Source organism: Lampetra fluviatilis, chromosome 45 (genome assembly GCF_964198595.1).
Source record: "Lampetra fluviatilis chromosome 45, kcLamFluv1.1, whole genome shotgun sequence".
Lineage (NCBI taxonomy): Eukaryota > Metazoa > Chordata > Hyperoartia > Petromyzontiformes > Petromyzontidae > Lampetra > Lampetra fluviatilis.
This window is the reverse complement of record NC_136319.1, coordinates 1528067-1554137: the sequence shown is the minus strand read 5'-3', so window position 1 is coordinate 1554137 and position 26071 is coordinate 1528067. Positions and strand designations below refer to the sequence as shown.

Here is a 26071-nt window from a genome sequence, read left to right as displayed (position 1 = left end):
TTAATTATTGTTGAGAATATATTTGATCAAATATACCACGCGTGACAGACCCCTCCAAATTTAGGCACACGAGTTAAAATATAAAACTGAAAGAACGTGCATAAATCGATAATAATGGCCTTGAGGAGCAGTGAGAGGCAACTCTGCTGAGCAGCTCACAACCCAGCTGCTTGAGAGGAGGAGGAAAAGCGAGTTTCGGGGCGAGGGTTTAACTTCAAAGAGTCAATTTGGAAGAAAAAATATATGCTGACTGCCATGGGGAAAATTTGAAATATACATTTGATACAGTACTGTACTGAACAAGTTTCGCTTGATTTGCGACACATTGTTCCTAATGAAATAATCATTGATGAGGTCATTGATTCTTCAAATAAAAACAAAAGTGCTGCTGCATTCATGTGTCACCTGACATTTTAATGGGAGACGCTTTGTTGAAAATGCTGAACTGAATTGCCAATATGAAAAAAACTACAATGGACAAAGACACATCAAGATAGCACTTGCGTTGTGGACATTTAAATGGTTTGAACAAGTGAAATTTAATATCCTAAAGTAATTAACAGGGTTACTCTGGATACTTTGTAATGTATGTTCATACGTTTAAGCATTGATGTTGACTTGCTCAGTGGATCATTGTGGAATCGTAGGATTCACGCCCTACATCTACTGTGACCTGTAAACGAATCGTCACAAACAAGCTGCGCCATAGGCATGCCGGGTGGCAGCAAGGAGGAGATGCTTGCGATACACGAACAATGCGATAGGACCCACCACTGGGGAAACCCGCATTGGAAAAGAGGCCCTCGGGTAGAGCTCATTCCCAGAAGAGACATCGCTGATGAGCTGCGGTGCGCTCTCTTGCAGGCCACCACCTGAGAGCTTGACATCGTCAACAATGAGAGTGAGCACAGTGGATGGAGATAATTTAGTTCTGCGTTTTTACAACACGCGGAACAATCCGGGCACACATCGGAGAGCAATTATTTGACCATACTTCACCACGCTTGTCAGTGCGGGTTGGGGAGACGCGTAAATGTTGGAACATTGTGCAGCTCAACTGCACTTTCCTCTCCAGAGAACGAAGCCCCACGACAGTCGATGCCGCTTTCTGTATTCCGGTCACCCATCCAAGCACCATCCAGACTTGCGTTGATCAGCTGAGATCTGACGAGATCTGACGAAATCGGCGCATTCTGGGCTGCTGCTGTTGCTGTGTGAGTATCAGGGGCAGCTCTGAGGAAGAGGAGAGGGGGTCAGGACTAGGTAGCTATGGGGGCAGTTGGTCACTGATCACACGGCGGGGATTCCGCTTAGCATGTTCGCGTACGTGCGCCTGTAGACGACTCCGTGTTGGGAGCGGTGGCACAGTGGTTAGCGCACTGATCTACGATCCCAATTCGATTCCTGCTCATTGCCAAATAGAGATCGGTAAAGTCGAGTGTTTCTGCTATGGATGAGCTTTTCATCGACGAGGCATCCATTTCAACGTATGCAGCTATTCATCAAGATATATTTAAGAAGTATTAATTTACAGCATCCACAGGCCATGCGGGTCGTGGGGTTGTTTTGGCCATACTTCGCCACGCTGGCTAGTACAGGTTGGTGGTAAACGTGGGATCTATGGACAGAGGTACATATTGCAGTACAAAATTTAGATTTTTCTGCTTTACCATGTCCTACCCACAACAATGCCCACCCCAGCAACTAGAAAAAAACTGACAGACAGAAGCAAGTCACATATAGGGCCACCTAGAAGGTTTAACAAACCTGCTTCATGTATAACATCTGGCTACTTTGCAGTCTCAGCTATTTTTAGTTTCACAAATATTCGTGATCCACCAACCCTCCCTCAAAATGCTTCCACACAGGTGGGTTCCACCGAGTGATGCTAATGAAGATGGTGAGGAAGCTTTCGCAATCTGTGCGTGTGTTCTACTGCCAATGCTATGCTTTACAAATTGTAATCATCTTAATCACTCAACACATTCATCAATGACGTTACCATGAAAGGAAATGCATATATGATTACAATACGCGACGTTTTTAGCAAGTTCAATTCTTCTTAAACCCATCTTGAAAATTATCTGAAGAAGGGCCATTTCCTGAAACGTCACCAGGAAAGCGTTTTATATTTCTGGCTGTTATTGACGAATGTGTTGAGAGTTTGTTATCTTTGATTGTGCACAATTGGCAACGTTATTTAATTAAATAATAATTATAAATCTACACGTTATTTAAGAGGTTTGTTTAACGTTGAGGACTGCCAGCCATCTTAAAGGTTAAAATACCTGCGAAGTAGTATGATTTATTTATTTTATTATAAAGTTGAGTTCCTTATCTCTTGAATAGCGACAGTGAACATAGTTTAAGCACGAATTATCATTCCATTGAACACTCTCAACAAGAGCATACAAATCACATGACACATGTTTTAGACAATTTTGGGACAATTAGGGGATATCGTCTCAAAAGTAATCGAGACTGCCTAACACCTCAAATAGTTCAACGAAATAAGTTCAACATACATCCATAGTATCCATGCATCTTGTCTGATATTTGTTGAAGTCTGCATGACATTTTTCAGATGTCCCAGAATGTCCAGAATTTTTATCGTCTCCTGAACAAATGAGGTGCAGTCAGTCTCATCAAATGAATATATTTACCGTGTGCTATTCTAGGTTGGGCGGAGTGTTGACTATTATGCCTCTCAAGCATTTTCCAGGTGGCAAAGTGGGCATTTAAAGGAGTTAAATACGGAATACAAAAATATTGCGAATCCTTACGATGTCAGCAGCACGCTCATCAACGCGCAGCCTAGTTGAAGAAAGTGAACTTGGATTACAAGCGGATGTGAAAACTTTAACTTTAAAATTCACGAATTGCTTTCTCATTAAAATTACAATAAAAGCATAAAAATACAATCTCGGTTGGTGAAGTGGGGTCGAGGACCATTTTATAATCAACTTGTCAATGATGTTAGACATGGCTATATATTGAACTCGTATGACCAGATTAGCCTTGACATATCTTCACCATCGACATTGTTAGCTACTCTCACTTAATTTGCCTCCTGAAGTTCCAATGACTACTTCATTATCAGAGGTCATTTGTATAGCTCAGTGGGCCTTACCTGGAAAAAATAAATAGTAAATAATTTGTGGTGTCATTTTTTTATTTGGAAAATGACACTCGCACACAATGAGCCTATTCTTGTGACTGATGTCCGAGAATTCTTAACGTCGACTGTGCAGTAGACTGAGCAGTGACAGTTACAGCACTCGCAGTCATGGAACCTCTGAAACGAAGTGGCAAGCACCGTCGCAAGGCCACATCGCTGCTCAAAACGTGGCTCAATCGATTTTTATTTTACGTGCCAATATCGCCTTCACTGAAGTAGGCATTGGTGCACGTGAAGTATTGGAAAGACGGCAGGAAACCACTTGACGGGTAGCACACTTTTTATTAAAACTTGACTTGTCACGATACAACGTGTGGTCTCTATTACTCTGACTACACACACTTTACTTGACACGTGTGGTCACTATTCTTCTAACTACACACTCTTCACTTGACACGTGTGGTCACTACTCGTCTGACTACACACTCTTCACTTGACACGTGTGGTCACTACTCTTCTGACTACACACTCTTCACTCGACACGTGTGGTCACTATAACTCACGCTGCAGGCTCACACTGCATGCTCACACTGCATGCTCCCACTGCCTGCTCGCACTGTACGCTCTCCCTGCACTCCGCCCCGTAACATCCGTGGAGCCTACCAGCCCACCCCAGCTTGGGCGTGGGCTACAACCTCTGAGTCCCGAGGACCGGTCCTCACACGGACGTTCGGTCTCGGGTCCCACGGTTCCGCCTCTGGGTCACACAGAGCCCGGTCCCTACAGGGACAGCGAGACTAGGTACCCCAGGGCTCTTCCTCCTCCGTCATCAGTCTTCGCTGGTTACTCGCTCCCCGTGTGCCTATGCGCACCACCTTATATAGCCCCCGCTCACGGGAGACGGAGCGTATGCGGACCTCGATGTGAGCATCCCTCTTAGTTGACCAATCCCCGCGCGCTTTCCCCAGGATCCCTTCGCTGTCAGCGCGCGCCACTGATACTCAACCAATCACTGCCTCATAACCCCCGACCCTGCGCTGCCTCTGATCCTTCCACGTCAGCGCGCGTCACCAACACACTTCAGCCAATCACTACGCGCTGGCACACGATCCCTACCCCAGCGCGTAGCACCACTACATCACCCCCTCCCACATAGCTCGCAGCCGGCCCGGCTGCTAAACAACAACACAACACAACGTCAACACAACAAACCCCCACCCCCCTGTGTGCCCCGTAGCGCAACAACAACAACAACCTATGTACAATTTGACAGGCAACGCAATAAAAGTCAACAACAACATACAACACCTAGACAACAAGCTATGTACAGCCCGACGAACAACACAATAAAAGCAAATTCCAGAAAAAGAAGGTGTCCAGTGTCTCTGCAGCTATTGACCCCTCTCCTCCTTCGGTTGGTCACGAAAAGTAACGCGACCTAGCGCGAGTCCGCCTGGCCGGTCCATCGTATGGGACGGGACGCTGACGACCGTCCGGTGGCTCCGGCAGCCCTGGACGGCGCGGATCGGGCCTGGAAGGACCGGTCGTGCCACGAGGATCCGGCCGGCGGTGGTCGGCAGCCGTCAGTTCCGAGACACCTGGGAGCGGATCAGGCGGAGACATGTGAGGATCAGGCGGAGACATTTCCCCCCTCGGGTCGTCGGTCACGTCACATGCCCGGCCCTCACGACACAAAGGGAGGCCATATGGAGGCGAGAACGGTTTCAGTCGGGAGGGGTGGACGTACCAACGTCGTTTTCCCCATTTTATTTGAACACACTGGGGGCGTGCAACCCGCACGACCTCCACGGGTCCCCGCCACGGCTTCAACAATTTAGGCGACGTGGCCAAGGGTGCCTGGGGGCAGTGCAGCCAGGCCTTATCGCCCGGTTTCCAGTCGTGCACGGTCGTCACCTTCCGTGCACGCAACCGCTCGTTGGCAATTTGGCGAGCCCGCGAATTAAGCCGTGCGGCCTCCCGTGCCTCGGTCAGCTTATGAATGTTAAATTTAATATGTTCTGCCAATTTAGAATTTGTTCGCGGTGCGGGCAGTCCCAGCTACGTTTCCATGGGCGGGTCGGCTTCCCGACCATACATCAGATAGAATGGGGAAAATCCCGTTGCTGCATGTGGGGCCATCCTATACGCGGCGAGGACACCCGGGACCTGCAGGTCCCAATCAACATGTGCCTCACACACCTGCTGGCACAGCATAGAAGTCAAAGTCCTGTGGAGTCGCTCCACCATCCCGTCTGTCTGCGGGTGGTACGGGGAGGTACGCACCTTCTTAGTACCCAATAGGTCGCACACCTCTTGCAGCAATTTACTAGAAAAAATTTTCCCCTGGTCGGTCAGCAACCGTTTGGGAGCCCCCTTGTCCAGGACGTAGCCCTGGACAAAGGCGTCCGTCACAGCCGCCGCCGACTGGTTGGCGAGTGGCCACGCCATAGGCTACCGGGTTAGTATTCGACACCAACCAACAGGTACTTATTACCCCTAGGCGTGACTGGAAAAGGCCCCAAAATATCGAGCGCAACGAGCTCGTTAGTGCGCGAGACCTGAATAGATTGCAGCGGTAGATTTGATGCCACGGGCGGCGGTTTCCGTCTGGCGCAGTCAACACACCCCTTTAGAATATTCACCACATCGCTCGCCATCCCCGGCCAATAATAGTCACGCTGAAGCAGAGCAAGCGTCTTGTTCACTCCCAAATGCAAGAGGCGTTCATGTGCGGCCAGGACAACCTTCCCCCGCACAGCGGAAGGCACCACGAGTGCGTGCCGCCGGGACAAGTTGTCCCATCTCATTAACAGGCCCTGCTTAAGTACCCAGGAGCCAGTTCGCTCCCGGCCCTCCTTGGGACCCCCCACCCTGCGCCGCAACGCTAGCAGGGAGCCGTCAGCCATTTGGAGACGGCCCCACTCACTCAGCGACAATGAGAGCAGCGAGTCCTCTCCCTCCGCGGTAGTGGGAACATCCCCGATCGGTACCTCCGCGGTCGCAGCCAACGCCCCCATACTCTCAGCAGCTGGCGGTTTACAGCGTGCCGAACCCATCAAGCACGCACATTTCTGACACGGCGACAATCGCGACAGGGCATCGGCGTTAGTGTGGCGCAACCCCTTACGGTATGTGGTCGTGAACTGGTAGTCCTGGAGGACTTCCAACCACCGTGACAATTGGCCCGAGGGTTGGGCGACCTTTAATGAATACTGAAGCGCCGCATGGTCCGTCCGGACCGTAAAGTGACGACCATAGAGATACGGTCTAAATTGTTGTACAAAAAAAACGATAGCAAGCAACTCGCGACGGGTGACACAGTAACGCTGCTCCGCCGGCAACAAGACCCTGCTACCATAAGCGACCACCCTTTCGACTCCCCCAATGACCTGTGAGAGCACCCCCCCTATGCCCGTGTTGCTAGCATCAGTGTCCAGCAAGAAGGGACTTGCAAAGTCAGGATAACGCAAGGGCGGGGCACCCACCAAGGCGTCCCGGAGGGAGCAGAATGCGGCCTCCTCCTCCGGCCCCCATCGGAACTTAACCCCTTTCGCCGTTAGAGCATGCAAGGGTTTTGCAATGGTGGCGAAATGCTCAACAAATCGGCGGTAGTAAGAAGCAAAACCGATGAAACTGCGCACGTCCGAAACCGACGTGGGCGTTGGCCATGAATTGACACAGTCCGTCTTCGCGGGATCGGTAGAGATCCCCGAAGAATCGACAATGTGGCCCAAGTATCTCACGGACTTACGAAGAAGGTGGCATTTGGCCGGTTTAAACTTTAAATTAGCCGATCGCATGCGCAAGAACACCCCTCTCAATTGCTGGAGGTGTTCCTCAAACGTTTTACTGAAAACAATGACATCGTCCAGGTAAATCAAGCAAGTATCCCATTGCAGTCCCGAAAAAAACCAATTCCATAAGGCGCTGAAACGTCGCGGGAGCGGAGTGAAGTCCCATGGGTAACCGGTTAAACTGGAATAGGCCCCCCGGAGTCCGAAATGCTGTCTTAGGTTTAAACTCGTCGTCGAGCGGCAGCTGCCAGAATCCCGATAATAAATCAAGAGTAGAAAAATATCGCGCACCAGACAGTGCATCGAGGGATTCGTCCATTCTGGGGAGCGGATACGCGTCAGCCACAGAGATTTTATTCAGGCGACGGAAATCTACGCAAAATCGCAAGGAGCCGTCTTGCTTTTTAACCAGCACAATAGGTGCTCCCCAAGGACTGGAAGAAGGCGAAATAATGTCGGCTTGCAGCATATCGTTAACGGCCGACTGAACGTGTTCCTTTTCAGCAGGACTCAGCCGGAAGGGATTTAGCCTGACCGGTGCCGCATCGCCTGTCTCGATATGGTGACGCAACAGGTCCGTACACCCAATGTCATATTTATGCTTACTGAACACATCCGAAAATTCCATCAACAATGCACGCAGCGCACCCAACTGTACGGGTGATAAATCGTCAGAGTCCGCGCACAGCGACTCGACCCATTCAAGGTCCTCCCTCACTGGATTTTTCAGCGTCGGGTTCGGATGAACATGCGCAACCAGCCGCTCTTCCGCAGGGACCCGTGCCGCGTGAGCTAGCACAGTGCCCTGCTGAATAACGACAGGCCGCGACCCAGCGTTTAAAACCATCACGAACTGGTCCCTGTCAGCCCGAACCAAGGTGTGAGCCACCGACAAATCGAGACCTCCAACAGCCCTATTTGAAGGACCCAAAAGCATGCTCTGTTCCGAGGTCTCCCCCACCCATGGTTTCCTCAACCGGAGGGGAATTAACATCTGTGAACCCGGGGGCACGTGCACGGTCTGTGTCGCCAGCGCTTGTATCGTAGCGCACGCCGTCCGAATGTCGGTAGGGCTCGTCAAAAATGAAATACGGCGACCCGATGGTAGCTCAATGCAACGTTGATCAATGAGAATTTTAATGGGCATTTTGGCCAAAAAATCTGTGCCCAACAGACAAGGAACCGCCAATGAAGAAGAAACGAAAACGGGTCCCGATAATTTGATATCTCCAATGCAAATGGACGCCCTAATCTGACCGACAATGCCCAACGAGCCCCCATTAGCCGCGTAAAATGGCACGTCCACCGGGATCAGAGGTCGACATTGGACGGGAAGAATGTTGTAAATGAGGTCCGATATAATAGTCGCCGACGCCCCCGTGTCCACTAACACCCTGACCTCGACCCCGTCAATGAATCCCGTAACGACCGATGATCCCGCCGACGCAGCCACCATCCTGTGCCCCAACTCCGACCATTCAATGTCCCCTCGGTCCCGCACGAACCCCCCTCACCGAACCGAATCCCCGATCCCTAACCGGCTCTCCTCCGCCGCAACGCGATGGGCCATGTGTGTCGTGCGTGTGGGCCGAGCATGTGAAGCGCCGCGACTTGCCGGGGTTAGCAGGGATGACTTGGGGCCTTGGTCGTCGTCCAGCCGAGGTCCCATGGTGCGCTGACGTGGAGCGTGGCAACCGGACGCCACGTGGCCCCGGAGGCCGCAGTTGTAGCACGTGATGAGGGTCGTCGGAGATCTCGGTTGCTCCAGCTTGCGGGCAGTTCGCAGAGGCGAACGACCCCCCGATCTCCAGTCCCCCGGTCGTCCCGCGGTGAACGCCTCCTCTCGTGGGCTGACGACTTGGGGCTGAGGCCACGGCAGCATTGCAGACGACCCCCTGTTTACGTTGAAGGACCTCGTGCGCTTGTATACTTGTTGCGACCCGCAAAGAAGAAATATCAATCTCGTCGGCCGTGTTGATGGGGACCCCCAGGTCCTGTGCCAACTTGAGCAGTTGCTCCAAGACCATCGCGTCCTGGCCCTCCTCGTCCATACGAGGGAACGCGGCGTCGGCGAGAGCCAACAACGCCGTGCGGTAGGCGAGCGCGGTTTCCGTGTCCGCCTTCCGCCGGGCGTAAAAGTGATGGCGACACGCCGAGGGAGGTCCGTAGACCTTGGCCATAAGACCCAGCGCACTCTTAAGCGTGGAGCGGTCCGACCTCTGAGCAGACATGAAAGCCGCGAGCGCGTTGTCGTCCAACATGGCAGGCAGTGCCCGCAGCGCCGTAGCGTCGGACCAGGCAAACATCTCCTGATGCGCTAGAAACCTGAGCTGGAACGCGCCCCAATCCCCGCCTTCCGCCTTGAAGGCCGACAATGTGGGAAGGCGCTGTTGAAAGATGAAGCCGTCGTCTGCCTCGTAGTTTCTCTCCGCCGCTCCGTCGGTGTGCGAAATGGCGGCCCCAATGGCGGTTGCCTGATGGCGGTCCGCAGCACGCGTAGATGACGTAAGCGTGCGCGCTTGGAGAACCGCCGCCACGTGGTGCTCGCCGTTCCCGCCAAAAGATGTCCGCTCAGTTGAAATGGCGGGAATCGCCCAGTCATTTTGGCGGGAATCCGCGGGACGACCCTGTAGAACGTCCGCTGACATCCCCGCACCTCCCGACGTGCTGATCTCCGCCAGAATAGACGCGGCGGCGAGCAGCAGCTCCGCCAGACGGGAGTGTGCCTCACGGAGTACAGAATCGGTCCCCGGTCGGTCGCCCGGTGCCTTCGGCGGATCTTGCGGCGTCGGCATTTCTTCGTCCTCACCCCCCGATGCCAGCTGGCCCAAGTCGTCAAGGTTATCCTCGCGGTCAATCCCGTGAGTCCGACGGGTCTTCCTTGTATCCATGCTTGGAAGACTGTTTCACTTCTGACGCCAGTTGAAGTATTGGAAAGACGGCAGGAAACCACTTGACGGGTAGCACACTTTTTATTAAAACTTGACTTGTCACGATACAACGTGTGGTCTCTATTACTCTGACTACACACACTTTACTTGACATGTGTGGTCACTATTCTTCTAACTACACACTCTTCACTTGACACGTGTGGTCACTACTCTTCTGACTACACACTCTTCACTCGACACGTGTGGTCACTATAACTCACACTGCAGGCTCACACTGCATGCTCACACTGCATGCTCCCACTGCCTGCTCGCACTGTACGCTCTCCCTGCACTCCGCCCCGTAACATCCGTGGAGCCTACCAGCCCACCCCAGCTTGGGCGTGGGCTACAACCTCTGAGTCCCGAGGACCGGTCCTCACACGGACGTTCGGTCTCGGGTCCCAGGGTTCCGCCTCTGGGTCACACAGAGCCCGGTCCCTACAGGGACAGCGAGACTAGGTACCCCAGGGCTCTTCCTCCTCCGTCTTCAGTCTTCGCTGGTTACTCGCTCCCCGTGTGCCTATGCGCACCACCTTATATAGCCCCCGCTCACTGGAGACGGAGCGTATGCGGACCTCGACGTGAGCATCCCTCTTAGTTGACCAATCCCCGCGCGCTTTCCCCAGGATCCCTTCGCTGTCAGCGCGCCCACTGATACTCAACCAATCACTGCCTCATAACCCCCGACCCTGCGCTGCCTCTGATCCTTCCACGTCAGCACGCGTCACCAACACACTTCAGCCAATCACTACGCGCTGGCACACGATCCCTACCCCAGCGCGTACCACCACTACACACGTAATAGCAAGACGGAAACGGTACGGAAGCATAGAACAACAATAATAAAAAAAACATCACGACCTCAGCGCCTAACACCGCATTGGGAAAAATTAACCCGTAAAAACAAAGTTTTTCATTATAAATCTCTTATATGCGTGGCGGATAGAGTCCTCTCGTCCTCTGGCTTGAGATGGCTGCCACCTATGGGTCAGATGATTGCCTGCCACCATTAAGCAATTGGTAATTAAATATAAATTATTTTTTCCTAAAAAGTGTAAAATTTTGGGGAAAAAATTTCACAAAAATAAATTGTCACGCACAACGAGTCTGTGTGCAAAATGTCAGCTCGATTGGATCACGGGAATTGGGTTAAAAAACGACCGAAAGATGTGCACGGTCGTAAGCGTGCAAGCAAGTGAACTTAATATAAAGGATTTAAAAATAAAGTGCAAATGCATGCAATAATATATAGCGTGAAAAAAAATTAAGTCGTAAATAAAATAAATAATAAGTCGAGACATCGTTTACAACATAAAATTGGGTGCAAGTGGTGGGCAAGTTATCTTTGTTGGAACGACATTTGCTCCCACGCGTAATTCTGCGCTCCTTACAGGTGTAATTTTATTTGGCACACGCTGAGCCAACATATTTTTGGCCTATATGCAAGTTAACCACGCAGTGAGGGTGGCCCATGATGAAATATTCAGCATTCAAATATTCCACCTGGGAAATGTCAATCGAGATGGAACCTCTCATTAGCTAGACAATGTGTCCAGGGTGCCAATTGACTCACGGCAAACAGAAAAACAGAATGAGCATCATGAAGAATAAAATAAATGTCTTCAAAATGCAACCAATAAACCCGATTTCGAAAAAGCCTCATTCAGGAAAACAGGACTGGCTGGTTCTGCCGCTCGTACAAGCCACGCACAACGCATTCCACCCGCTGTCGCCTGAATGCAAGACTGATCCGGTTCGATGAGGAAGCCACTGGAGCTATGCACTTTTAAATACTCTTCATTGGCAGATTATTTATTTAGGACTGCTGGTTGTTCTTTTTAGTTTGTTGTCCTTCCCCCGCAGCTCCGTTTAGCAGGGTTCTCTATGTACGTTGCCAAAGAGGTTCAACATGCCTACGACTACACACTACACGCCTATACACTCACCACTGTACTAATTTCTTCAGAACTGCTATTTGTGTTTAGTTTGTTGTCCTTAAACCGCACCTACAATTCATGCAGTTCGCTACATACGGTGCCAAAGAAGTTCAACATACATACAGAAGTACACGCTGATAAACCCCTACAAACACACTCGGGGGTTGTAAAACTGCAGCTCCTGAGCCGTGTGCAGCTTTTTAAGGACCGCTTCCTGACGTTGTTTATTAAGGACCAATGCCAAGTCGCCCTCGTCAAGAAGCATAAACCATCACACAAACTCCGATCAGCAACGGCTTTTGGCTGGAAATCAAACAAAGATTGCCACCGCATTGCGCAGCACTTTTAAAATGCGCTTCTGTGGTCGCCTGGAACGCTTTTCCTTCCGACATTAGGAAGACACTGGAGATATGACTTTTAAATACCCTAGATTGAAAACTCATTCAATTAGAACTGCTTGTTGTTGTATTTAGATTGTTGTCCTTCCATTGCACCTTCGATTAGCACGGTTAGCTGCGTACGATGTGAAAGAAATTCAACACAAATACGTCTCGCATTCACATGCATTGCAGATCTTAAAATATAGGACCCCCCCACCCCAAATTAGAAAAAAACGGTTGTCATTGTTTTGGTTGCCGACTCCTGACCCAACTAGAGGTGGAGGAAATGCCTGGTTCTCTCGTGGCGGGCAAAGAGTTGGAAGAGCCAAGCCACCAACGACAAAATTTCCCCACATCTGCCGGCTGGGTCGCCCTCATCATATAGCTTCTTAGCTCAATGGGCTCGACTCAGGAAATATCTTCCTGGTTCTTATGATTGTGATGTGCGTGTGTGAGTGGGCGAGTGAATGAGTGGATGGGTGAGTAGTTAAAATGGTGGGTGAGTGAACGAGTGAGTGGCCGAGTGAGTGTGTGGGTGCGGAAGTGAGTGTTTGAGTAGGCCAGTAAGTGTGGTGTGATTGTAATTGTGCAATGCTTTGATGTTGAAATCGCGTTTGAAAAAAAAATCGTTTAATCTCAATGGACTTTACTCAGAAAAGTATCAACTTTTGGTTGTGAAGTGCGTGAGGGTGGGTTGGTGAGTTGGTTGCTATAAGTGTATGCGTGAATGGGTGAGTGAGTGTGCTAATGAGTGCCAGTGATGTTGTGAAACGCATAATTATCTTCTGACCAAGTAATGCTCGAACAAGAGCTTCCTAGCTCTACAGCTTTACTCGAGGAAATACGCTCCTGATTCTTCTGAAAAACCTTGAGCTGCCACGATGCCTGTGCATTGCACCATGCTGTACCCTCAACAAGCTGAGGAGTAGCGTGCTGTGATGTACAAAACGAACCATTTGGAGAGGGGAGGGAGGAGATGTGAAAGGATTGATGGAGGACGCGTGTGCAATAGCACGCGTACGTGGTAATATGAAACAACGCAGGTTAAATAGGCAGTGGATGTGGACGTGAATGGTCGGCAAGGAAACTTCAGTCTCAGTCAACGAGAGGGTGAGAAACGGTGAAATCGCCAACAGTGGGTGATGGAGGAAGGTAGAGTGGGTGATATATTCACACTGCAGGCAAAAGGCTCAAATTAGCATGGAACTGCAAGATAGGAGAGCGGCCTCCTATCTTACAGTTACATTCTAATTTCTCACATTAACATCACTAGCCCCGGCCACTTATTTATAACCCTTGAGCTACACCCATTTCAAACCTTTTAAAACAGTCTGCCTCAGCAGCAGACCATGCTTTCCCATCTGATGATGGACGCTTGTGTTGCGCCCGAAACTTCGTGATTTATTTTATTTTATACCTACGTGACTTTACCGAAAGAACCAAAGAGTATGGGTTCCTGCAGTCACGAAAGCTTCAAAACAAGATTATTAGAATTGTTTTTAATTATTGTACCATATTATGCCCATTGAGCCCTTTAGCTCATTTTCAGAAGTGAACTGGCCACAAATGATAGCTCAAGTAAGTGGCTTATGTGGAAATTGAATGCAGCCAAATACTCGAAACGCGTGATAGTGATTATAAATGTGGAGGGAAACCCGGAGAACCCGGAGAAAAATCCACACGACCAGTGGACGAGAGACGTGCAAACTCCAAATATACAGGCGCCAGAGTTGGGATCGAATCCACAACCTTCTGTATATCAGGGGAGGGAGATCTTGCCTCCGTGGGACCCAATCCATTGCTGTCTTACCATAGTCATTAACCTGTGTGCAGAGCTATGGAAGGATAGTTTCATCTCTCGATACTCATATCATGAATGAGCTACCACAGCTGAGTCTCACCGATTTATATGTTTTATTATTGTTTTAAACAGTAAGTTCCTTTCATATATTTTGCTCATTTAAAGGTGTTTGCAGTAACCGTGTTCACCTTGAAGCTGGTGTTTGTGCACGAAGGTCGCAGGTTCACATTCCAGGCAGTATCTCGTTATGTCAATCACGACAATGAAAGGATTTTAAGGATTTTACTTCCTTGTGCACCGTCGCTGTAAGAGAGAGTCCAGTGTCTCTCTGAGCCACACAGCGAGCGATCCGAGTGAAGCCCATGGGTCGTGGCGAGCGCGAATCCAAATGAAAGTGTGGATAGTGAGCTGAGGTGTTCCATCTGCCTGGACACGTTCGTCTCCCCCTCCACGCTGAGCTACTGCCTCCGTTCCCTGGAGGCTGCCTGGGAGACAGCGAGGAGCTTCAGCTGCCCACATTGCCAGGTGGCCTTCCCTGTCTGACCCCAGCTGAGGAGGAACGTGGCCCACGCCAACCTGGCGGAGCAGCTCAGAGTTGGAGACAGGATGGCCACGGCCGTCGTGTGTAACAACTGCGTTGACGGCCAGACTCCTGCAGTGAAGACCTGCACGAAATGCGAGACATCCTACTGTGCAGCACACTTGAGGCCTCACTTGGAGAATCCCAGGCTAAGTGACCACGTCCTGGTGGCTCCCATCGCGAATCTGGACGAGCGAAGATGCCGGCAGCACAGACAGCTCATTCTTTACTGTGAACAGGATAGGAGCCTGGTCTGCACAGTCTGCACCATCTCTGGGGAACATAGAGGGCATGAGGTCATTCCAGTAAAAAATGCACAACAGACAAAGCAGGTGAGATTTAAATCGCTGCTGTAACCCAATATCATAAAGTGTAACTACAACATTCTATTTTTCGATTTAAAGCGTTCGTGACTGCAGGGATTCATCTTATTGGTTCTTTCGGTAAAGTCACGTAGAAGGGAAATAAAAAAATAAAAAAAATAAAACATAATAAAATAATTCTCACGACGTTTCGGCCACAACGCAAGCAGCCGAAACGTCGTGAGAATTATTTTATTGTTTTACTTTTATTATTTTATTATTTCCCTTCTACGTGGCTTTACCGAAAGAACCAAGAAGATACAACATTCTTGGCGTATTTTGTTAAGATAGTCTGTATTTTATCATTTTTATTTGCATATTATTAGGTGACTCCGATTGTGTCAACATTGTGATGGTCAATTACATCACTATGGGCAACAATTATAAATCTGGCACACGAAAGACAGTCTAGATACGGAAGACGGAAATGTTGATTTGAATGGATGGAAAAGCATTGTGTTCCATGGTTTTGTTATAAGACAGAGCACTTTGTTTTATGGCTGGCAAAGATGTTAAACATAATTCACATAAGATTCATACATGTGAGAAATGTTGAGTAATGTGAGATACTTCAAACGTGAGATTCTTAAAAAGTAAACTGACCATGGACTTAAAAGAGGTAAATGGAAGGCAATTTCAGTGGGACGGTTTGATTATTTATAGGGCAGATTTTGATTTGATTTTGTGACAATGTTTGGTGTCGAAAATGAAACAATGCCACTAACCTTGGCCTCCATGTATTTAAATTACGTGACAGAACATTGGAGTGTAGTTGAACGTTGCCAAGGTGAAGCTTGGCCAACCACCAGAGTGTTTAGCCTGGCACAGTATTTTCAGGTGAAATGGGGAAACACAGTTCGGGACTAAGGTCACTTAGCCAGCAAAATGGGTGGGACTTGGCGTTGACAGAGTATCATGTTAACAGCGCTTCATCCTGCCAGTGCCAAGCCTTGCCACAGGCAATCAAATGGGGGACAGCTTAAGGCAAACATCCCAATGAAGGATATTGAAGTCAATAATCATCATCACGAATGTTTATTGTTGTTATTGTCGTTATTGCTACTGGTAATATTCCTTGTATCGTTATATAATATTGAAATTATTGTGTTTCCTGCTCCTGGCAATGTTATTTTGCATATATTTATTAGTATCATTATTATTAAAATGACTCATACCATATACACTGCATTTCTAAAAAAAAAATTAGAATGTGTACGAGTGTGCGGCTCCTGCTTGCGGGAGCAGTGGTGTCGTAGTTAACGTGCTGCGCTATGAACATGGTCACATGGCTCTCCCTACCCTGAGTTCTGTCCAACTTGTCCTGTCACACCCGAACAACAGCTCTACCAGCAACAGAGCTGTCCGTACTCCTATACCACTCTGGAACTTAGCTTGGTTTCCTTTAAGATTTTGGATTTAAGTTGTGGTCATTACCACACTGTCACGCAAAGTGTGTGCTGTAGATATATCGTGAGTTATAATTATTGGTTACGCTCGATTACATTGTTCAGCAAAACTGGAGAAAACATGAGCATGTCAGTGAGCGCCCCTCAATAAACCACGCTGTAATCCAGCCACCTACCTGAAACACGACTGTCGTGCCACCTCCTAAACACCACCTCGCAGCCTGGGAGGTTGGACGTTTCAAAGAGCGATGATTATCTCTCAGCGATCCAGGAAACCTGCCTGCATGGCTCTGGGTTAAAGACATGTGCCACATGATGATAATGTTGGGAGTAGCAAACATTATGTATTTGTCTACCTTATGTATAGGAGCTGTTCAGACTCAAGAAGATGGTCAGAGAGGAGAAGAAGAAGACGACAGCATCGCGGACACAGCAGCTCAGAGAAGCTTACCAGCATGTGCAGGTACAGAGAGATACACGCAGATACGCGCAGGTATCGACAGAGACGCATAAAATCTAGGTACATAGAGAGACATTGGCATAAGAGTGCCCATGAATATTCTGTCTAAATCTCCTTCTTTCATGCATTTCATTACTCCACGTTTTCCAAAAATACGTCACCTGCCTCTTTGAGTGGACTAAGAAGATGTGTAATATCGCACTGTGTTGTGTATCAATAGCGCGTCATCGTATCTCTGCGTAGGAGTCTCTCCGTGGGACCAAGGAGCGGATCAGCCGAGAATTTAAGCGCAGGAGGGAGCAGCTGGGGGAGGAGGAGAGGGAGGCGCTGGAGCGCGTGGACGAGGAGGGCCGCTCCGTGCTGTTCCGCATCCAGGCGGATATCGCTCGCTATGAGAGTAGAACACGGGACTTGGAGCAGGAGATCAATCAGCTGCTCACCGCCCTCAGCGAGCAGGACTCACTCTCCTTCCTGCAGGTGGCCCGACCTCCATTCACTCACGGTTTTGCTTTATCAGAGATCTATCTAGAACTAAGAAAGAGTCACCACTCTGTGAAAAATTGACATTGCAGGCAATCATATTTAAATGTTTTTCGATCTGGGTGGAAGCGGTGGTGTCTCGAAATGGAGGCGATTTTACTTCTATGTGGCACTCAAACCTGGTATATAGACGGGTGTGGGCTCGTTCCCAACCCTGACACCTGCTGTATATTTGGAGTTTGCGTATCCCTCTCACTCTGTGGTCTTGTGGATTTTCTCCAGATCATTTGTTTTTTACCTCGACACTTAGAATCAACATCACGCGTTTAGAGGATGTGGTTGCTAGTATAAATTAACACGTGATAAGCCACTTCGTTGAGCTATCATTTGTGGCCTGGTCGCTTCTGAAAAAGATCTATACAGCTCAGTGGGCCTTACCTGGTAAACAAAAAAGTTGAGTTTATTCATAGTATAAAAAACACGAGTTGTTGGACGTTATTTAACCGGTGCTGAACTCGACCTGTAAATAACATTTTGTTACTTGTGTAGTAGTACCGAATTAGGTGCACACACACGCAGCTTGGAGGCAACACTATTTATTAAACGGTAAGTAATATAACACTGTACATGAGGTGGTGACCACCTTCCTCAACTCACTAACACTCTGGAACGCGACACAGACTGGACCAGGCAGGCAACGGCCTGCCTGGCCCAGGACGACGACTCGGGACTTGACGACTCGTGATGTCTTCACTTCGGAGTACAGTACAACAGCCTAGCTCTGCGTTCACACCACGCTTATATCTGGTTTGGCGTGGCTGGCTCCGCCCCGGCGTGGCTGGCTCTCTTCAGGCCACGCCTCCCTTCCCAGGACACGCCTCACTTCCCCCACCTCCGGGAAGGTCCGGATCCCTCCACCACGTGACCCACCAGGCACCCCCTTGGGGCCCCCAGCCTTCGTACAGGCCAACACAGTAGTGACCGTTCTGTCACTACATCACCCCCCCCTGTATAAACACACAGCCGTCCCCGGCTGTAACACAACTGTGAAACATCGAAAAGGTGTGCCTCCGAACCAGCAACATCAATAAATGACCGGCGACCGATAAGAAATACAATCACGTAATATATACAGAATCGACGAGGGTAAGAGGGAACCGCATAGAAAACGGGGAATTAACAACAAATATACATGAAAACTGGCTAACCCACTTATGCTCCAGCACAGCCCCCCCCCCCCCCCCGTTAGAATCACGCATGCAATGACAGTCACCCGTTAGCACCCCCCCGCCTTTCCGACGTGGCGTCACAACCAGTAGCACGCGTCGGCCATATCGGGGAGGAATTTCCATGTTACCACCCCACCGCCTTTCCGACGCGGCGTCACAACCAGTAGCACACGTCGGCCATATCGGGGGGGAATTTCCATGTTACCACCCCACCGCCTTTCCGACGTGGCGTCACAACCAGCAGCACGCGTCGGCCATATCGGTGGGATTTTAACCCAGTCTCTCTCCAAGACTCGCATCGCAGCATATAGCTGTACCGACCGAGCTGAGACGACCCAGTCTCTCTCCAAGACTCGCATCGCAGCATATAGCTGTACCGACCAAGCTGAGACGACCCATCGTTCACTCACTGCACAACATGCACCCTAACTGAGGGATACAGTCTCAACGTAACAGGACAACTCCACCTGAACCTTACGAATCTCCAGCCCACTGTTTCAACGCGCCTCGGAGGGTCTCAACCTCCGAGCCGTCAGGTCAAGCTGTCATCCATAGCATGACGGGACCACACTCCCCGAGCCATGTGAGCGCACAGCCCACTAGGCTAGACAAGCCACGGAGTGTCTCGATCTCCGGGCTGTCAGGTCAAGCCGTCAGCCATTGCATGACGGGACCACACTCCCCGAGCCATGTGAGCGCACAGCCCACTAGGCTAGACAAGCCACGGAGTGTCTCGATCTCCGGGCTGTCAGGTCAAGCCGTCAGCCATTGCATGACGGGACCACACTCTCCGAGCCATGTGAGCACACAGCCCACTAGGCTAGACATGCCACGGAGTGTTTCAATCTCCGGGCTGTCAGGTCAAGCCGTCAGACACAGCATGACGGGACCACACTCTCCGAGCCCTGTGAGCGCACAGCCCACTAGGCTAGACATACCACGGAGTGTTTCAATCTCCGGGCTGTCAGGTCAAGCCGTCAGCCATTGCATGACGGGACCACAACGTTCATGTTAGACACGCAACACTCACTGGGCCATCCTGGTCAGGACCTGCGCCCCAAGATAGGTGACAGCCAGCAGCACAATTCCAAATCCCTGGCAGCATGTCACCATCGCAATTTAACACCATCACAACACATACAATTTGAATTATGATCCCCCACAGAACTGATCCAATGCCGAACAGGTACGCACAATTTGTGACGATCCCGAATATTCAATGGTCACAACAATACACCTCACATCCCGTATCCGTACACATCATCTCCGAGACTCGCATTGCAGCATGCAGCTGTACCAACCGAGTGGAGAGAGCAACGCAATTTGACGGCAATTAACGGAAACGTACCCCCGATCGATGTAGAACACAAGGGGCATTCCCGCACAAAAGACATCATCTGTGCAACAATGGACAGGAACCAACCAGTGAGTTTGAAACAAACCGAACCTGTCATTTCAAAATCCCCTTCAACATTAACCATGGGACTCAGGGCATTCGAATTTTGAGAGCAAAAAAACTATACACAAACCCCAAGAATCGCCGAATTGATTAATACAGTATATGCAGTATACGGAAGTTCGTACAGTAAATTGTTTGGCACAATGCTCCATCCAGTCCCCACATGGCAACACACACAATCAATACTCCAGACAATCCGTACATAGTAAATAATCACAAGCAAGTACCCAACAGTCCCTACACTGTTAACAATTCCAAGCAAAGCTCCATACGGTCTGTACCTTGGCAACAATGACGATCAAAGTTTCTTACAGTTACACGTGACAATCACGAGCGAAACTCCATACAGTATACACAATAACAATGGCGATTTCGCAACAAAACGATGTAACAACACGAGTCGTTAACACGGCAACCTACAGCATATCATAGGAGCTCGGGACACCAACAACGAATTAATCATTAACTACACCCAGAAGATACCGATCTCGACGCCGTATTTAACCGTCCGCGAGGAACACAAAACCGGAGAGTCAAACTGAAAAAGTCCCTCCCAGCAGTGTCTCCAACGTCGAACCCCTCTCTTCAACCACGGGCCCCTCTCGCTCTCACCACCGATGCCCTCCCCCGCTCTTCTTACTTCAATGTGGGGAGGGAGGCCCGTAATCACAGGGCTGCAGCGGCGCGCCGCCAGGCCGGCGCAGCACACAAGGCGCAAAAGGCGGGAACGCCGCCATCGCGAAAACACTGCCGCGGTGAAAATGGCGGGAACGCCGCTGTGGGAAGTGCGGGAACGCCGGCACCGCCGAAACGGCGCGAACGCCACAGCTGCGTCATCTTGCAATTTCGCCATCACTCACCAACACCCGGCTACTCCCTTGCCACCAGCAGCTGGTCGAGTTGACGAGCGACGTCGCTCCAACTCGCCGTCGATGGCGACCAGCCCGGGCTCGCAGCCTCCTCCCATGCAGGCTGCAGTCGCCCATCCCCCGGGGCACATCACCGGGGCCCCGGACTCCGGGGTCGTCGCAGGGAGAGGCCAGGTGCAACCCACACCGTCCATCCGCACCTCCGGTTGGGTCTTGCACTCCGCTGCCAGCTTTTACACCATGGCAGCGAAGGGTACAGCTTCTTCAAATTAATCAGCGAAAGTTCGATGACCACTTCTACACCAAATGTAGTAGTACCGAATTAGGTGCACACACACGCAGCTTGGAGGCAACACTATTTATTAAACGGTAAGTAATATAACACTGTACATGAGGTGGTGACCACCTTCCTCAACTCGCTAACACTCTGGAACGCGACACAGACTGGACCAGGCAGGCAACGGCCTGCCTGGCCCAGGACGACGACTCGGGACTTGACGACTCGTGATGTCTTCACTTCGGAGTACAGTACAACAGCCTAGCTCTGCGTTCACACCACGCTTATATCTGGTTTGGCGTGGCTGGCTCCGCCCCGGCGTGGCTGGCTCTCTTCAGGCCACGCCTCCCTTCCCAGGACACGCCTCACTTCCCCCACCTCTGGGAAGGTCCGGATCCCTCCACCACGTGACCCGCCAGGCACCCCCTTGGGGCCCCCAGCCTTCGTACAGGCCAACACAGTAGTGACCGTTCTGTCACTACACTTGTTAAATTCCGTCCGTGTCCAGTTAAGAGAGCCGTGTTTTTCACCATTCTCAGATTGGAGGTATTTGTTAATTCTCTGATGTCGTGCTACACTGTGGACAGCAGGTGATTGTGCGGAGGAGGAGCATCTACTCAGGATGTCAATGTTAATGTGAAATGTGGGGTTGTGTTTTTCAGGATCCCGTGCATGAGAATCTCAGGTCAGTGCCAACCCAGACTCAAACTACTGTCTGCCACCTGGTGGACAAATAAGTGATCGGTCGTGATGTGCTTCCTAATACACTCCATTCGATGCAGTTGCATTCCATATTTGCCATGGGTAGAGATAATTGACCCTCATTTGTCTACGTGTCTCGTGCATGTCTATAGGGACATGGACCCTCATTAGACTCCGTGTGTCCCGTGCTGTGTGAGTGCAGAAGCTCCGACTCACAGGGAATCCAGGATGCCCCTCCTCCCACATTCAGTCACCAAGAGCTCACAGAGGTCATCTCTCTAGGAGGAGTGAATACAAAGCTCATTGCTCTCGTGTGTGAGTCTCTCTGCGCTGCATACTGATCTCTGTCAACATAATTAATGACAAACACAATGTTCCAGAAAGGCACTGCTGGGTAGGCTGGTGACCTTTGTTAAGACAGGTGACATAGCATTGGGGAATGTATCTTCAAAAAATATTTGTATTTTACCAGGTAAGGCCTATTGAGCTATTTAGCGCTTTTTCAGAAGCCGCCTGGCCACAAATGATAGCTCAACGAATTGGATTATCACTTGGAAATGTATAATATCAGTCAAATAATCTAAACGCGTGACATTGATGTATACTCATGTTGATTCTAAATGTGGAGCAAACAACCGGAGGACCTAGAGAAAAATCCACGCGACCACGGGGAGAGACACACAAACTCCAAATATACAGCAGGCATCATCAGTCAAATGCACGACCTCCTGCACATCAGGCGGATCTAGAGTAAGCCTAGTGAGAAATACAGAGAAATACAAAGTTTCCCCGTATAACCTTAACAGACTATTGGGGCAAGTCTTGTTAGCGAGCACCTATACAGGCCGGCACCGCACACGAGAAAGTGGGTGGCCAGCACCACGCCCTGCCGCTTTTGTCTCCCCTGCAACAAATGTTTACATATCACGCCAGCAGAGGGCAGTGTAGTATAATTCATTGTTGTATTGTACCTCTATGCTTCTATGGTTATGATCCCAACCTTCACCAACGAAAACTGACAAGAGTGGTAACGTATGGGCAAATAACCCCCATGACCTGCACAGGGTGGAGAGGCCCTCATCAAGCATTGGATTGACAAAATGTCTGTGCGAGGCTGTGGTGACTATTGTACAAATGCCGTGTTTATAAAGAGATGCTACAAGAGTGGCATTGACATCGTCGTGCTGGTATCATCACCAATGTTCATTACTATGGCACACACATTCATAGTTCTATTAGTATTATTAATAATAATCATATTCGTAAGTATTTGTGTGTACATACTAGTATGCATTTGTTATGCATGTTATACTAATTGTGCATCTGTTACGTATGAGATGTATTATTTATTGCATTATTGCCATAACATAAATGATAATACAATACACAATGTGTTTTTCGACATTATCCATGCAATGCTTGTGTTGCTACTCGCCTTGCTGTGACTGATATGCGAGCGTTGTCGCTCTCGTCACCACAGATGGACGCTCACCGACTCTGGACACAAACTCAGCCCACGACAAACTTCAGATTTCCTCGGATCTCAGAACGGTGACGTGGAACGACATCTCCCAGGGTCGCCCCCACCACCCACACCGGTTTGATTGGTATCCACAAGCCCTGTGCTTTGAGATCTTCTCATCGGGTCAGCACTATTGGGAGGTGGACGTGGGGAGCGTGGAGTCATGGTGTCGGATTGGAGTCGCATACGGGACGATCCCACGGAGAGGGGGTGGTGCTGAGTGCAGCCTGGGAGGGAGTGACGACTCCTGGAGTCTACAGAAACGTAACAACAGCTTCTTCGTGTGGCAGGGCGGGGTGAAGATCTCACTATCGGTGCCAGAACCTCCACGGAGAGTCGGAGTTCATCTGGACTGGGACGCGGGCCTCCTGTCGTTTTACGACGCCGACTCCATGACGCTGTTACACTCAGTTCGCCAAACCTTCACTCAGCCCCTACAGCCTGGACTGTGGGTGGGGGTTGGTAGCACAGTGACGATTGTGGATCTGAGTCGTTAACATGAACGCCGTAGAGAGCAGACACCACGACACACGACGCTCGCCACCGTCATCACCATTACACGCAGTGCCACGCCCCTGACTGGTAGATGGGCGTCAGTGGTTAGGAGTGCCGAGGGTCTGCATTAGAATGTGGGTGAGTGTAAATTCCTCGCAACCTTCTGGAGCAAGAATTGGCAACCAAACTAACAAGAAAAGCCATTTTATTTACGAATTCGGTCAAAAAACCCATCACTATTTCAGGAGCCACAATGCACGTGATAAATACGAGATGGTGGTCCTTAATAAATAACGTCACGGAGCAGTCCTTGAAGAGCCGCATGCGGCTCCAGAGTCGCAGGTTGCTGACCCCTGTCCTAAGGGGTGATAAAATAACAACCACCCTGTGTGTGGCGCTAAAATAGATGTATTCACCCTGCCAGAAGAGTGTGATTAGAGTGTAGGGGTGTAAGTATTATATTATCAATGGTGAACTGGGATGTGCTTATACAGCGGTGATGTAACGCATTGTGGGAGAAATACAATAAAAATAGAAATTTTAATAAAAATAAATGTAAACGTACTAAAATAGCATTGTAATGCTTGTATCGTTAATACTGAAATAAAAATATGAAACACAAATAATAATTTCGTTTTATGTAGCGTTATTCATGCTCATTTTTTCCCACAACGCTGTGCATTAATTAAATATGACGACCAAATACTACATTCAGCAACTACCAAACAAATTCAATATAAAAATGAATAAGCAAATAAAGAAATGTCACCACAAAAAAAGGCACTAACAATAACAATCTAACTATTTTCGACTTCATCTAATAAAAAAACCTTTATTATGAATAATATTGGGTCGCGAAAGCCTACGTGTTAAACTTCTTCAAATTATCTGCTGCTGTATTATCGGCGTGGTGATGTCACCACGCATGCTTTGTGCGCCGTGACGTCACCACGCACGTTCCCGGCACGGTGACATCACCCCTCAGCAGCTGGTCGAGGAATTCTCATCCTCCTTGCCCAGCGCCAAACTCATCCACTCCCTCGCTGGTCCAACACTACTGGACATCTTTGAAACATTGCTTTATAGCTCATCGGATCCCTCCTGCAGTATAAATAAATATTCAGAAAACAAAACGATATTCTGCCTTCCCGCCACTGGGGATTCCCTGCATTGTAAACAAGGCCCGTGAGTCGAGACCATTCCCAGAAGAGACATCGCTGATGAGCCATGTGGACGCTCTCTTGAAGGCTGCCACCTCAGAGCCTGGCATCGTCAACAACGAGAGTGGGCATAGCGGGTGGAGAGAATTTAGTTCTGTGACTCCACACCACACGGTTACAACCCGCTAACACGTGAGAAAGCTATTTTTTTTACTATACTTCACCACGCTTGTCAGTGCGGGATGGGGAAGGCGAGAAGTGTAGATGTTGGAGCGCAGTACAGCTCAACTGCACCATCCTCTATGGCAGGGGTACGTGGCAATGTCCCAGGGGGTACGTGAGGTCATTTATAAAGGTGTGAAATTACATCACACATGAAAGTCATTGGTGAATAATCACGTATGAATCTGCGAAAATAAAATAACTATGATAACATTTAAATCCATATGGTAACCGACAACGATATAGTAGACCTTTCTAAACTCATTAATTGCAAACAATATGGTTGTCAAGAGTAACCAGCAGAGCACGAACAAATTACTCCATGCATGTGTAGTGTAATAGCACCGGCTGGTGGACAACGGCGGCAACTGTGGTGGACAGACAGTGCACACGCCAGTGAGCGTGTGCACGGGTGTGTTGGCAGAGCAGAGGAACTAGGGCAAGGGTCACAAAGGACCCCATCTGGAAAACCCTGTAACCTGCTTGTGGGTTCGAGAAGGGAGGCGCGGCCAGGGCGGGGCCAGGCCGTGCTGGTAGGATAAAAGGAGCCGAGAGCGGGAGCTCGAGGCTGCCGGTTCTGGGATATGACTCATCTCGACGTTGCTGTCGTCTCGTCGACGTCGTCGCTGCCGTCTTCGCTAGATATTGTGCTTCCAAAAAATGTGTGCTTGGCTGTATCAGTCAGCACCGTCAGTGTTAGACTGCTAGCATTGTGTATAGGCTAGGCTAAGCGACTGTAGAGAGTGTGTAGATGAGACCATGAATGTTACTAAATAAAGAAGGTGCCTCCTACAAACATTGTCTCCAAATAACTGACACTAAACATGCAGACAGTACGTTGAATTTTGTTTTATTTACTTGCAGGTGTAAGTACCCTGAGAAAATAGC

General features: G+C 49.6%; 1 protein-coding gene across 1 annotated transcript; it reads left to right on the top strand.

Moving 5' to 3' along the window:
* Positions 1-14551: 14551 nt before the first annotated feature.
* On the top strand, positions 14552-23811 carry LOC144947464 (nuclear factor 7, brain-like). The gene is made up of 6 exons (XM_078876696.1): positions 14552-14872; positions 16676-16771; positions 17012-17245; positions 21745-21767; positions 21987-22099; positions 23265-23811. Exons 1-6 carry the CDS (start codon positions 14567-14569, stop codon positions 23801-23803), a joined length of 1311 nt encoding a protein of 436 aa, XP_078732822.1. The 5' UTR covers positions 14552-14566; the 3' UTR covers positions 23804-23811.
* The last annotated feature ends 2260 nt before the right edge of the window (positions 23812-26071 follow it).

What these genes read in the sequence shown, in the direction of transcription:
- LOC144947464 (XM_078876696.1), top strand. Translation starts at nt 14,567, where the DNA reads ATGGCCACGGCCGTCGTGTGTAACAACTGCGTTGACGGCCAGACTCCT. An exon ending in ATGCACAACAGACAAAGCAG is followed by an intron (nt 14,873 to 16,675) that starts GTGAGATTTAAA and finishes CCTTATGTATAG; the next exon opens with GAGCTGTTCAGACTCAAGAA. An exon ending in CCCGTGCATGAGAATCTCAG is followed by an intron (nt 21,768 to 21,986) that starts GTCAGTGCCAAC and finishes GTGTGAGTGCAG; the next exon opens with AAGCTCCGACTCACAGGGAA.